Source organism: Podarcis pityusensis, assembly GCF_964106645.2.
Source record: "Podarcis pityusensis genome assembly, chromosome: 1".
NCBI classification, from domain to species: domain Eukaryota; kingdom Metazoa; phylum Chordata; class Lepidosauria; order Squamata; family Lacertidae; genus Podarcis; species Podarcis pityusensis.
In genome coordinates, this window is record NC_138028.1 from 123,917,680 (window position 1) to 123,932,015 (window position 14,336).

The 14,336-nt window shown below is 44.7% G+C and overlaps 1 protein-coding gene across 1 annotated transcript in view; it reads right to left on the reverse strand.

The window, feature by feature from the left end:
- The window catches only part of LOC308458131 (uncharacterized protein), a 59,497-nt gene extending 52,997 nt beyond the window's left edge, over positions 1-6,500 (reverse strand). The window contains exon 1 of the mRNA XM_080972867.1: positions 5,493-6,500. Within this exon, the coding sequence (XP_080828993.1) occupies positions 5,493-6,405 (913 nt within the window). The 5' untranslated portion in view covers positions 6,406-6,500. The remainder of the gene's footprint in view (positions 1-5,492) is intronic.
- Between the last annotated feature and the right edge of the window lie 7,836 nt (positions 6,501-14,336).

Consider the following 14,336-nt stretch of genomic DNA (forward strand, 5'->3'; position numbering starts at 1 on the left):
GCATGCACAGAAGCACTAAATCGCGCTTTCAGCAGAAGCACCGAATCGCAACCCGCGCATGCGCATACATGCCGCCGCTGTGCGTTGTGAATGCTGCGGGTTGCGAATGTGCATCCGGCACAGATTCCGTTTGCAACCTGAGCATCCACTGTACAAAATAATAAAAAAAAGAATATATTGTCTTTATAAAATGACAGCAAGCATGAAAGGGAGAGAGAGTTGTGGCTAAAGAAATGAGATCTGTCACTGGCCCCATCATGTCCAGTGGCATATGCTGAGAGAAAATCGCAACACACCATGAATGTGCACTTCCGCAGTTCTTCCCAATTTTATAGGCAGACAGATGAGATGAAATTAAATCTGAGTTCTCACTTAGGTAATTGCTTGTTAGTCTCATACCCTAACACCCATTACTCATTTTTTTTCATGGGAGGAGCACCAGAATTTCTCTTCCTAGTCCACATGTGTTTCTGACTGTATTCTTTCTATTATCCTATTATGCCCTGAATGAGTATTTCAATCAGTTTCTCTGCCTCTAAATATTTAATTGAAAAAGTTGTGACTGCTCAGGAACTTCATCATATCAAAACAGAACGTCGCACTTCCTTGTATGGGTAGGCTATCAGGAACACGCTACACCACAACCCCAACATCTGAAATGTGTCTCCATTTTTCTGAATACAATTCAAGGCACTACAGTGGCACCTTGGGTTACAGACGCTTCAGGTTACAGACTCCGCTAACCCAGAAATAGTACCTTGGGTTAAGAACTTTGCTTCCAGATGAGAACAGAAATAGTGCGGCGGCAGTGCGGCGGCAGCAGGAGGCCCCATTAGCTAAAGTGGCACCTCAGGTTAAGAACAGTTTCAGGTTAAGAACAGACCTCCAGAACAAATTAAGTTCTTAACCCAAGGTACCACTGTAGCTTCACTCTACAAACTCTAAGTGATCCAGATCTCAAACAACACAAGACACTCTTTCTTTCCCTGCATTCTATTTCTGTATCTCAAATAAGCTGAGAATGTAGCACTAAGCAAATTGTTCTTTGGTGCAAAGATTTCTCCTTGCACAACAGAAGGTTCTCCCTCTCCCCTCTCCTTGTGAGCCCCCTAAATTTGTTATGGGGGGTTCTTCCAACACACTGGAGCACATTTGGGGGAGGAGAGGAGGGGAATGTTGAATACTAGCACTAATCCTTGCCCTAGCAATGGATTAGTGCTAGTATCATCCAATGCTTGTTTACTTATTCCATCCATGCATCCAATTCTGATTGGCTGCTACAGAACTCCTTTCCCCTAAAAACCCATCAACGCTCTTTCCATAGCTTGCTAAAGATATTTTTATTGGGCCGGACTTCATTCGACTTTTAATTGGCCATTTCATTGTAGGTTGGCTTTGCCTTCATAAAATATTTCTAATGGCATCCCCCTGGGATGATCCTCAGTTTGCTTCTATACCCAGCTTGGGCCCATTTATTTTCCTCCTAATGAAGCTGAGTGCATTCCCAGTACCGTACATTCTCTGCCCAAGCACATTTTAAAATGCAACCCTGTGTTTATTCTGCTAGGTCCCCATTATTTCTATGCCATTATAGATGTGCTCCCTAAATAATCAATTCCTGCTTATTGATCACGGTGTACAGAAAATAATGCAGCGTGTTCCAGTAACAGAGCTTTGCACACCATTTACAGAAATTGAAAATCTATTCCCAGCAGATACATTTACATTTTGATCCAAGCCATTCTTTCGTCCCCACCCCACCCCGCTCCACTCTCCACCTTGACTTTCTACCAACAACTGGGTAAAGTGATAACGCTTCCATTTGAATAACTACTTTAGCCCTACATCCATTAACTTGCAAAGGAGTCCCAGTGAGACTAAAGATGCTCAGGATCATGGCTTCAGCCAATGCTTACACAGGAAGGAGTGCTACTCATTAACAACCATGTCCCGACCCCTGTGGTTTCACTTAATAACATTCCAGTTGACACTTCTTACAAGTTCCCCAATACTCATGCACCCTACAGTGAATCATACTACACTGGGGGCGACTTAAGCATGATAGAGAGCTGGTTTTCAATTACATCCCAAACGGTGGCATAGATTGAAAACATGGATTCTCTGGACAAATGGTTCAAAGCTAATTTGTTAAAAATAGATTCCTTTCCCCCTCAAATACTATTTTAATGCCCCTCAGCTATTTAGTGTTTTCATAATAAGCAGAACTACACCACTGGGGCACTTCTTAAATACATTTTCTCCTAAGCAAATCAATAACGTTCTTTTAAAAAAATTTGATAAAGACCGCCCGTGACTTATGAAGGTGACAACACCAATACAAGTCACTGTTTTTCCGAAGCACTTTCAACTTCAAGTATTTTTTATTTTTACAGCAGAACATAATAATTGCAAGCTGTCATTCTCTTTTAAAAAGAAAAACACATATTTTATTTTAACGATTCCAGAATATTATCTTAATATTTTAATGGAACAGGCACTTGATAGCTATAAATTACCCCTTAAAAGCAAAATTGAATCCTTCCTCCAAATGCAAGCCTTAATTAGGTACATACTAGACATCATTTGGTCTTAATTCAGATCCAAGATCAAAACGTATCAAAATATTTTGAACTCATTTGCAAATGTTAGCACATTGAGAAGACAGTGAAAATGGAACTCTATATAGTAAACTAATCAAAATTATCTGAAGGACCAATTCATAAAACTCCGCTAAACAGGTCACAGCTGTAGAAACATGGCCTGTGTTTTAGCATTCATTTCTATATTTATAACTTTGGGTAATATTCAACTACATTTTTTGTGCTGGTGCAAGAGGATTATCTTCCTCTCTTCTCCAGCCCATGACCTATGCTATCCCCAAATGCTCTGGAGGATTGGGAGGGGGGAGCCCAAAATTTAGGGGGGCAACTGAGAAGGAAAATAATTCCATTGCACAACAATAAATCTTAACGCTATGTTGAATACAACCTTGGTATTTGAATCCATGACCAAAAGCTGGTGTATTCTGGACTGATGCCACAGTTGAATAGGACTGCTAGAATTCTCTCTTTACTTCTGTAATAAGTATCCAACCTGCACTTAAACTAGGAGTGGTCAACCTAGGATCTTCCAGATGTTGTTGGACTACAGTTTCCCTCATCCCTGGCTAATGACCACGCTGGCTTGGGCTGATGGAAGTCCCAAATGGACCGGAAGGGGACCAGGCTTACTTCTCCTGCCTTGGATTCAGAATCAAAACTGGCATGGTTGGTTCCCTCTGTCAACCAGCATTCCTGCTCCTCCTCCTCCTCCTTTCCACCTGCTGCTAATGCACAATATCCTTAAGCCCAGGGAGAGAAGGTGAGGAAGATGGAGGTAGAAACTGCTCCTGCTTCTCTAACACTGGAAGAGACCGTCTCGGAAAGTGATGGTTTTCCTTTGTTATTTCTTAAGCAGAAGCTGGGTGTCATGAATGAGCCAGACCCCAGGAGAAGTTTGCAGCTAGTTCCCAGTCAAGAGAGGAGCCAGGAGGAGAGAGGGTTAACTACAAAACAAGAGGATTATAGCCGTGAGCCAACTCCCCCACCCGTAGGAATGCCAAATGATAAAAACCTATTAGAGAGCCAGCATGCTAGCGAAGAGCAAAATGCAGGAGTTAGAAATGAAACCAGCTTAGGAAGTGGGAAAGAGCATGGAAGTAAACTCTCAGAGAATAAGAAAGAGGTGGGAGCTGACCCCTTCTCCCCTAGGTCTAGGCATATGGGGGGTCTTCAAGACAGAACACGTCACAAGAGGAAGTTTGGCTGTTTCTGGCCTCGCCGGAAACACTCGCCTTAGGAGCGATATCTTAGATTAATGGACAGATGTCTGTGCTCACCACTCCAATGAATGTTGTTGTTTCTTTGCAATAAATCTTCCTTTTAATTAACTATGCTTGTTTTGTTATCAATAATAATAATAATAATTTATTATTTATACCCCGCCCATCTGGCTGGGTTTCCCCAGCCACTCTGGGCGGCTTCCAAAAGAATATTAAAATACTATGTTACATCAAACATTAAAAGCTTCCCTAAACAGGGCTGCCTTCAGATGTCTTCTAAAAGTCTGGTAGTTGTTGTTCTCTTTGACATCTGGTGGGAGGGCGTTCCACAGGGAGGGCGCCACTACCGAGAAGGCCCTCTGCCTGGTTCCCTGTAACTTGGCTTCTCGCAGTGAGGGAACCGCCAGAAGGCCCTCGGTGCTGGACCTCAGTGTCCGGGTAGAACGATGGAGGTGGAGACGCTCCTTCAGGTATACTGGACCGAGGTCGTTTAGGGCTTTAAAGGTCAGCACCAACACTTTGAATTGTGCTCGGAAACGTACTGGGAGCCAATGTAGGTCTTTCAAGACCGGTGTTATATGGTCTCGGCGGCCGCTCCCAGTCACCAGTCTGGCTGCTGCATTCTGGATTAGTTGTAGTTTCCGGGTCACCTTCAAAGGTAGCCCCACGTAGAGCGCATTGCAGTAGTCCAAGCGGGAGATAACCAGAGCATGCACCACTCTGGCAAGGCAGTCCGCGGGCAGATAGGGTCTCAGCCTACGTACCAGATGGAGCTGGTACACAGCTGCCCTGGACACGGATTTAACCTGTGCCTCCATGGACAGCTGTGAGTCCAAAATGACTCCCAGGCTGCGCACCTGGTCCTTCAGGGGCACGGTTACCCCATTCAGGACCAGGGAATCCCCCACACCTGCCCGCCTCCTGTCCCCCAGAAACAGTACTTCTGTCTTGTCAGGATTCAATCTCAATCTGTTTGCCGCCATCCATCCTCCAACCGCCTCCAGACACTCACACAGGACTGTCACCGCCTTCACTGGTTCTGATTTGAAAGAAAGGTAGAGCTGGGTATCATCTGCATACTGATGAACACCCAGCCCAAACTCCCTGATGATCTCTCCCAGCGGCTGCATGTAGATGTTGAAAAGCATGGGGGAGAGGACAGAACCCTGAGGCACCCCACAAGTGAGAGCCCAGGGGTCTGAACACTCATCCCCCACCACCACTTTCTGAACACGGCCCAGGAGGAAGGAGCGGAACCACTGTATGACAGTGCCCCCAGCTCCCAGCCCCTCAAGACGGTCCAGAAGGATGTTATGGTCGATGGTATCAAACGCCGCTGAGAGATCCAGCAGAACTAGGAAACAGCTCTCACCTTTGTCCCTAGCCCGCCGGAGATCATCAACCAGTGCGACCAAGGCAGTTTCAGTCCCATGATGAGGCCTGAATCCCGATTGGAAGGGATCCAAATGGTCCGCTTCTTCCAGGCGTGCCTGGAGTTGTTCAGCAACCACTCGCTCAATCACCTTGCCCAAGAATGGAAGATTTGAGACTGGGCGATAGTTGGCCATCGTGGCCGCATCTAAAGATGGTTTTTTAAGAAGCGGTTTAATAACCGCCTCTTTCAGCGGGTCTGGGAAGGCTCCCTCACGGAGGGAAGCATTCACCACCCCACGAAGCCCATCGCCCAGCCCTTCCCGGCTAGCTTTTATAAGCCAGGATGGGCAAGGATCAAGGAGACAGGTGGTTGGTTTCACTCGTCCAAGCAGCCTGTCCACATCCTCGGAGGTAACAGATTGGAATTGATTCCACGCAATTTGACTAGACAGGACTCTAGCACTCTCCCGCCCCGGCCCTGCTCCCACGGTGGCGTCTACCTCTTCCCGAATCTGAGCGACTTTATCTGCAAAAAACTTTGCAAAATCATTGCAGGAGATCATGTGGCCCGTACTGGGCCCCGATGTAGCAGGTGGTTCCGCTAAATTGCGGACCACCTGAAAAAGTCTCCTGCTGCTGTTTTCTGCAGATGCAATAGAGGCGGCGAAGAAAGTCTTCTTCGCCGTCGCTATCGCCACTTGGTAGGCTCGACACTGAGCTCTAACCTGTGTCCGGTCAGCTTCAGAATGGGTCATCCGCCACCGGCGCTCTAGCCGTCTCAACGATTGTTTCATTGCCCTCAGATCCGTGGAAAACCACGGGGCTGTCCGGGCTCCATGCAATCGGAGAGGGCGCTTCGGAGCCAAACAGTCAATAGCCCTGGTTAACTCCACATTCCAGCGGGCCACCAGGGAATCAGCTGAAAGGCCATCAACATGGGATAAAGCATCCCCTACCGCTCTCTGGAAACCATTTGGATCCATTAAGTGGCGGGGGCGGACCATCCGAATCGGTCCCACCTCCCTGCAGAGGGGAAGGGTCGCGGAGAAGTCAAGTTGCACCAGGAAGTGGTCTGACCATGGCACTTCTTTTGTTTCGCTTTTACTTAGTGTCAGAACACCAACATCCATGGAGGTAAACACCAGGTCCAAGGCATGTCCGCGGCTATGGGTTGGGCCAAACTTATTCAGGGACAGCCCCATGGAGGCCATGCTTTCCACGAAGTCCCCAGCGGCCCCTTGTAAGGTCGTGTCGGCATGGATATTAAAATCCCCTAGGACAACCAAACTAGGTGTCTCCAGGAGAACATCCGCCACAACCTGAAGCAGCTCGGGCAGGGAATCCTTGGTGCAGCGGGGAGGTCGGTGCACCAAAAGGAATCCTGTACTGCCCCTATTGCCCAACTTCCAGAACATGCACTCAGAGAACTGGGTCTTCCTAATAGGACGCCTGGTGCAAACTAATGACTTCCTAAAAATCACTGCAACCCCCCCTCCCCGCCCACAAGGCCTGGGTTGCTGTGCGTAAGAGAAACCTGGTGGACAAGCAGCAGCAAGAACAGGCCCATCTGCTTCATCTAACCAAGTCTCTGTTACACAAGCCAGGTCAAATCCTCCATCCATGATCAAGTCATGGATGGCAGTGGTCTTATGAATCATTGACCTGGCATTGCACAGCAGCACCTTCAGGCTATGTGGGTATCCCTTGCTGATTCTAGTATCCGTCCGGACAGGACCAGACCCGGAGGCAGGGATAGTCCTCAGACAACGACTAAACCTGCCTCCTCTGTAATGACATGGTCTGGTCTTAGCGTAACTCCTCCTCCTACCCGTGATCACTGAGATCGGTTGTCCCAGCGCATCCCCCTCTGTGGAACATACCCCAGCCATTTTGTTGGCTGGGACCCACTCCCCGGCAGCCCTGGCCATCCCCTTAAGAACAAAATAAGACCTTAAAACAATAAAAAAACCCAGAAAACAAAAAACAATACAAATGAAAAACTATAAAAATTACAAATCCATTAAAATCAAACAAATTCCCAACTAAACATCCATCCCACCCCCATCCCCGTCCCCGCATATACAAAAAATAAAAGGAAAAGGAAAAGGAACATTTTAAAACATTTTAAAAAGAACTCTGCGCCCCTCTGGATCCCCCTGGGCCGCAGCAGCAGTGACAGCAACCGGGAGGGAGCAATCAAGACTCCCTGACACCTATTAGGGATGCAGCAGTTGTGGATTTCCTACATCAGCATTGGGTTGGACTAGATGGCATTTCCAGTCCTATAATTCCTCACCTGTATGGCCTGGCCAATTGCTTCCCCCTCCTGGGATGGTGGTGATAGGTGACAGTGAGCAAAACGCCAGCAGCTACCCCCTCCCCCCTATTCTTCCATGCTTCATCTACCATGAAGTGAGAGACCCTAAGCCTTCCAAGCGATTTGCAATACACAGAAATTCATAGAGGGGAAAGACACTCCCTGGCTTTATGCTGGGCAACTTGGAAGTGGCCCACTCTGGGTGACACAGAAGGGGTGGATGCTATTTTGATTCTCTCACCTCCCTTCATATTTTAAGGAAAATCCACTGTGGGTGTCCTCTCCAAGGACCCACAGTTGTCTAAAGCTGATGTTGTGCCTTCTTGTTTGGAGTTCAAGTATCTTTTTTTGGTTTCTGTAAATCTATTTATTCTTGAAAGTCATCCACATTGTCTTTTTCATGATGATAATCATAAAAATGTTTTCGAACGGTGACTAGATAGATAGATGTTTGACAAATGATAGATAGAAAGTTAGAGAACTAGAGAGCTAGCTAGCTAGCTAGATAGACAGATGATAAATAGATAGATAGATGATAAATAGATAGTAGAAAGATAGAGAGATGGTAAAGAGACAGATCAGTGTATGTTCATCACATTTTTCAATGTGGATCTTTCATGGATTTCTCTCCTCTGTTAAATTGAGTACATGTCATTATACTGTAGAGAATTCAGAGACACTGACTATTATTTTAGCGGATCCCCTGCCCCTCCTCTTTCCTTTCACACCTAAGTTGTGTAGATGATACTTGGAAATTTGCGGGTACCAGGACAAAGAGCACAAACATTCATATTTCATTCCAATTAAGGCTTTATTTTCTCCCGTGGAATGCCTAGAGTCTCATTCCTTTCTACAGCTTCAATACCTACTTTGGTAGAATCACAACATAGCAACCAAATTGCCATCTTCAAATTGTCACAAGGATGGATTCGATTTGCAGTACCAATCACTATTCTCGTTACAATTATCATCACAAGAATGAATTCATAATGTTCCACTTCCTATTCATTACAGCCATTGTCACCCCTGAATATAGAATGGGATTAGAAATGCTTGGCACATAATCAACATCACTATACATCAGGCCACTTTTGGATTTCATGACGATCTGTTACAGACACCCCTCCCCAGTATGAAGGCTACTCATTCTTCTTTGCTTTTCTCATAGGAGCCCATCTATGTACTCATGATTGCAGCAGTCTCTTACTGCCAGTCTATTCCAAAGCAGAATCATGTGATACAGCCCTGCTAAGATGACAACAATCTAGACGGCAAATAGGGGGATGACTCCTTGTGTCTTAAAAAAAAAAGGTAAAGGTGTCAGGAGCTCATCCTACACTCAAGTAGGACTCTGGCAGAGACACATGCCTGACTGGCATGTTCTCTCCCTCCTGGTCGTTTGTTCGGGAGCTTCAGCCTGAACATCACAGCGACCGATGCCAACAGACATCGGCACACTTAGGGATCCACAGAGTCTTTGCAGCTTGCGTAACAGACCTCAGCAACTCAGCATTTTGGCTAATCTACTTAATTTACATATAAGCACACAAGGAGCACTGCAACATGGCTCCCTCTCTCTCTAGTATCAGACAGCAAAGATAAAAAGAACAAAGGACAATAGTCCCACTTCATGGAAAATAGTAACACAAACATCCTGTCTCCGTCACTTCCCACTCTGGGGAGTCAGAACTTATACAGTCATGCAATAGACAACAATCCCATGACTGCAATCACGAAGCAGGAATTCTAACAAAAGGACCCCTGAGAGTTAAGTCCAGTGGCAGACGACTCTGGGGTTGCGGCACACATCTCACTTTACTGGCGGAGGGAGCCAGCATTTGTCCACAGACAGTTTTTCCGGGTCATGTGGCCAGCATGACTAAGCCGCTTCTGGAGAAACCAGATCAGTGCACGGAAATGCCGTTTACCTTCCTGCCAGAGTGGTACCTATTTATCCACTTGCACTGGTGTGCTTTCAAACTGCTAGGTTGGCAGGAGCTGGGACAGAGCAATGGGAGCTCACCTCGTCGTGGGGATTTGAACCCGCCGACCTTCTGATCGGCAAGCCCAAGAGGCTCAGTGGTTTAGACCACAGCACCACCCCATTTATTCAGGACCCAAGAATCAGAGGTATTGGTGACATGCTTTCTGGCTAAACTTGGATACCCACTTTGGAAGCTCATAGAAGCCCTCCGCAAAAAGGAAGTGAGATTTTTTTTTTAAAAAAACCAGATACTTCTCTGGCTCAGATCAGATCAAAATCTAAGCTGAAGAAAGCTCCCCAGCAGCCCTGTTCCACCTATCTACCAACCTGTCTAAGTACAATTCCCTTCACTCCTCTGCCAAGTCCTATTAAATTCAGTGGCACTCGCTCTTAAGTAGGTGAGGTTCAGATTACCACCTATGTTATCCACTCAGTTTTGTATTTCCCAAATGTTCTAATTCAGATCCCAGTTCATTAACAAAATAATGTGTATTCTGAAAACACATTTAGATTTTTTTCATGCAGCCCCCCCCCCCCCCAATTCCTGGATAACTGAAGAAATGGACTTCCAGAGGAACATGGGCAGAAGCGACTTGAACTGGAAACAGACTGGTTTTCCCTAAGCTTCAGACATATTCACTTGGGTTCCGGAATAATCACTTAAATTCAGCGCTCTCATGATAACATCCTCCTCCGTGGTCATCCTGGCTTTGTGCCCTAAAATACTGTCGTTCTGGGTTGGTGGTAAGAATGGGTGAATGTGTCCCTTTCAATTTCTCCATGTCTTCACTTTTTATTATTATTATTATAAAAAAAGCAAGTTCTCATGGAAATTCGCCAGCATTTTAATGTGGATTTCTAATACACAGTTTGTATGTAATTTTTCCTAATACAGCGGTACCTTGGTTTTCGAACGTCTCCGTTGACGAACGTTTCGGTTTTCAAACGCCAAAGACCCGGAAGTAAATGCTTCCATTTTCAAACACGCCTTGGAAGTCGAACGACTTCCACTGCATGTTTCTCAATTCTCTCAATTAAATTTACAGACTGCCCTTTGTGCCTTGGCTTTTGAATGTTTCGGAACTCGAACAGAAATTAGCTCCCCATGCAACACCTGTAACAGGCTGGTTCTTTATCAGTGGGGCCACCAGACTACCTCAAGAGAAAAGGTGCCTATTTCACCCCTCACTTATTAGCAGAATTGCAATTAATGAAGATGTCAGAAAACGTTCTGCAAAGCAGGTGGAATTTTCAGATGCTAGGAGCACATTTACATTTCTGACGGTGCCCACATTTTCCTTCCCATTTTTTAAAAAAACTACTTCTGAAGCAAGTCTCTCTTTTTCTTTAGCACTTGAAACTGCCTTTCAAGTGCTGATCTGTTAAAAGATTCACTCAGTGGCCGCTTCTTCCAGTTCAGTCTGACCAACTCCTATTTGAGGGAAGAAGAATTCAAAGGCAAGTTTTTAAGGATCAGATAAAGGAACCACTCTCATTTATAAAGGAAGTCCTCTACCTTTGAAGTCTCAGGAGGCTCTCAGAATTCTAGGCATGGTCAAATGCTATTTATTTATTTATATGGAAAAGTTCTGCCGCCCCCCAATCCTCCGCCAGTGCCCATGGCACCACTCAGGGCAGCTTACACTAAGTACAAAATCACGAAATAATAATAATAATAATAATAATAATAATAATAATAATAATTTGGAAATACAATTCCCTCCCAAACCCATGCAATACTTAAAATACATTTAGGAAGCAACAGCAGCAGAGGTCACACATACAAACCATCTTCACGTATAATACTTACAGTCAGAAGACAAAAGCCTGACAGAATAAAAATGTCTTTACCAGAATGTAAGAAGAGCCTGCTAGAACAGGCCAATGGCAGCCAACCATAATCTTGTGACAAGAATTATTATTATTTATTAAATTTATGTACTAAACTCCATTAAGAGATCCCAGGGCGGTTCACAGAATAGAACACAAGATAAAACACAAGTAAATAAACAAACAAAAACAACAAAACAATATTCCCCTTTGTTATAGGATACACATCTGCCCAGAGAGATAGAGGCAACACAGTCACATGAGTGGCATATAAATAATGACATTATTATTATTATTATTATTATTATTATTATTATTATTACTACTACTACTACTATTCTGTCGCCTTCCAGTTTTAGGTATACATATTAAAAATGTGATTTCTGAAGTCTCTGTGTTTAAATATCTAATATTTCATTATAGTAATACTGGATTAAATTAAAAAAGTGACACTGAAATCAATAGATTCCCCAACATTTTCCACAAAACCCTCAACCAACCTTCTCTGCTGCAGTCTTCCTATTTTATTTTATTTTATTTTATTTTACTAAGAAGTAAGTATTGATCTCAGTAGGATTCACTGAAGAAACATTGATAGAACTTCAGAGTGAATATTTTGGGGGTATGGGGATATCTGGCAAAAAGAGAGAGAGAGAAAAAAAAAATAGTTAAAATTGATCGACAGCATGTAAAAATTTTATATGAATCGCCAGCTGACACCTGCCAATTGATGCATGGCACAAAATGATGTTGTTGTTTTTTCTCCCCGTCGCTGGGAACATTTGACTCCAAGTGCCAATGTAGCAATTAACATGTGACAGTGTGTGACAGCTGACAAGCAGCAACACTTATCGCTTGACATGTGACATCAGCTACATAGCTCTGGGGATCTTAGGTCAGTGGCAGAGCACATCCTTGGCATTAAAAAGATCCCAGGTTTTTTTTGGTGTTATTTTTTAAGGCTCCTGGTAGGGCTGAGAAAAATTCCCTGCCTGCAAAGCCGCAGAACTGCTTCCCATAAGGCTAAACAGTACTGAGCTAGGTATACCAATGGTCTGGTTGGCATCCATCTGTCTTGAGAGACAATGGAGCGCACTTCCAGGGGTGAAGACCAACCTCCACAGGATGCAAGCTTGAGCATTGTGTATGAAGGTCCTGGACTGCCCAGATGACAAGAACCCCCTTCTCGGCCTCACTGATGTGGTCCAAAGGAAAGCAGAGCAATACGTTTGGCACCAGCTTGGCTGCAGGAGTTGCTGGAAGGTGCTATACAAGGCACCATTCAACCGTCTTAAGGATTTGCATGAATCTTACTCCTTAACCTTTTATTCCCCAGAAGATATCCCACAAGACAGCAGGGGTTTAGAAGAAGTGTTTTCTTTCTCCTAGATGGGTTGCGAGCCCTATCTGCTTCTTGCTTCCCTCTACAGCAGGTGCCTGTGGCGCTGTGGTCTAAACCACTGAGTCTCTTCGGCTTGCCGATCGGAAGGTCAGCAGTTCAAATCCCTGTGATGGAGGGAGCTCCTGTTGCTCTGTCCCAGCTCCTGCCAATCTAGCAGTTTGAAAGCACACCAGTGCAAGTAGATAAATAGATACCGCTGTGGTGTGAAGGTAAACGGCGTTTCTGTGCGATCTGGCTTCCGTCATGGTGTCCCATTGGGTCAGAAGCGGTTTAGTCATGCTGGCCACATGACCCGGAAAGCTGTCTGTGGACAAACGCCAGCTCCCTCAGTCTGAAAGTGAGATGAGCGCCGCAACCCCATAGTCGCCTTTGACTGGACTTAACCTTCCAGGGGTCCTTTACCTTTTACCTTTTTAACTATTAATAATGGCAAAACACGCCTAAGGGGTGAAATTGGAAAGGAAGGGAAAACTGGCACAAATGTGCCAGCCCACTCCCAATGTCCTCAGGCATCCTTAATGAGCACATTCCATATCTGAACTCCCTGAAAGTTCCAAAGTGAGCTCGTAATCACATTCAGCTGAATCCTTCGGTGCTCCTAGAGTAATTCAGAACAGTCACTATTAAATTCTGTAAAGTCTGCTTCGAGCACCCACACAGTTCCTTTTAGAACTGCAGACATTTTGCGTTTTTAATTACAGACATGTCAGGAGAGTCGCCCTTTTAAAATAAATAAATAAAAACCGGTTAAAAGCAAAAGAGAAGCCTCAAGTAGCTTTCATTTTGCATTGCTATAACAATATGCCAAAGGGCAACCTTTCACATAGACCCAGTCTAATTGGGAAATGTTGGTGACGAACCGTTTTATATCATTAACTTTAATTAATATACCTTCCTGAATAAAAAAAAAACACCATTGCTGCAGCCTCTTTATGCCCAGCTTCCAAGAGTAACTGATTGCAAGGTCCTTTTGTTAACTTAAGCCCTTGGACATATAAGTTGCTATCAAATGAGACCTATCTGCATAACTTATTTCCCCCAGCATAGAGCAGTTGTGGCCCAGTTGTGTGTAGAGAAATGCATTTGAAATGGGGGCGGGATACTACGGACCTCTCCAAACTATTGTTGGTCTATATGTAGGGACATTCTGCAACGTGTCATTGACACAATAATAGTGGTGGATTTGTACTGGACAGTCCTTAGGATTTCTTCTGCCATGCTTCCCCAGTGTTACTGCATTGTTTGTGGCAATGTTCAGGGTGGCAGGAAAGGATATATTGTATATTAATATCCTTCCTAACTTGTGCTAGCAAGTTCCTTTACTTAGCAGAGTTTACGTTCCCCTTCTCAAGCACAGCAGAAAACTGGTTTCTTAAAGACAATACGCAATTCAGTCTGCCTGGTCCAGACTGAAATATGTTCTGATATTTTCCAGGTAAGACCCCTTGAATCCCTCCTGAAAGAATAAAGACACCACAGTCTTTATTAGATTTATAAACCACCCTTCATCATAAGATCTCAGGGCAGTTCACAGAACAAAATACAGGATAAAAACAAATAAATAAGTGAAACAAAGCAGCAGAACAATACCCCCCCCCCATTCCCACAG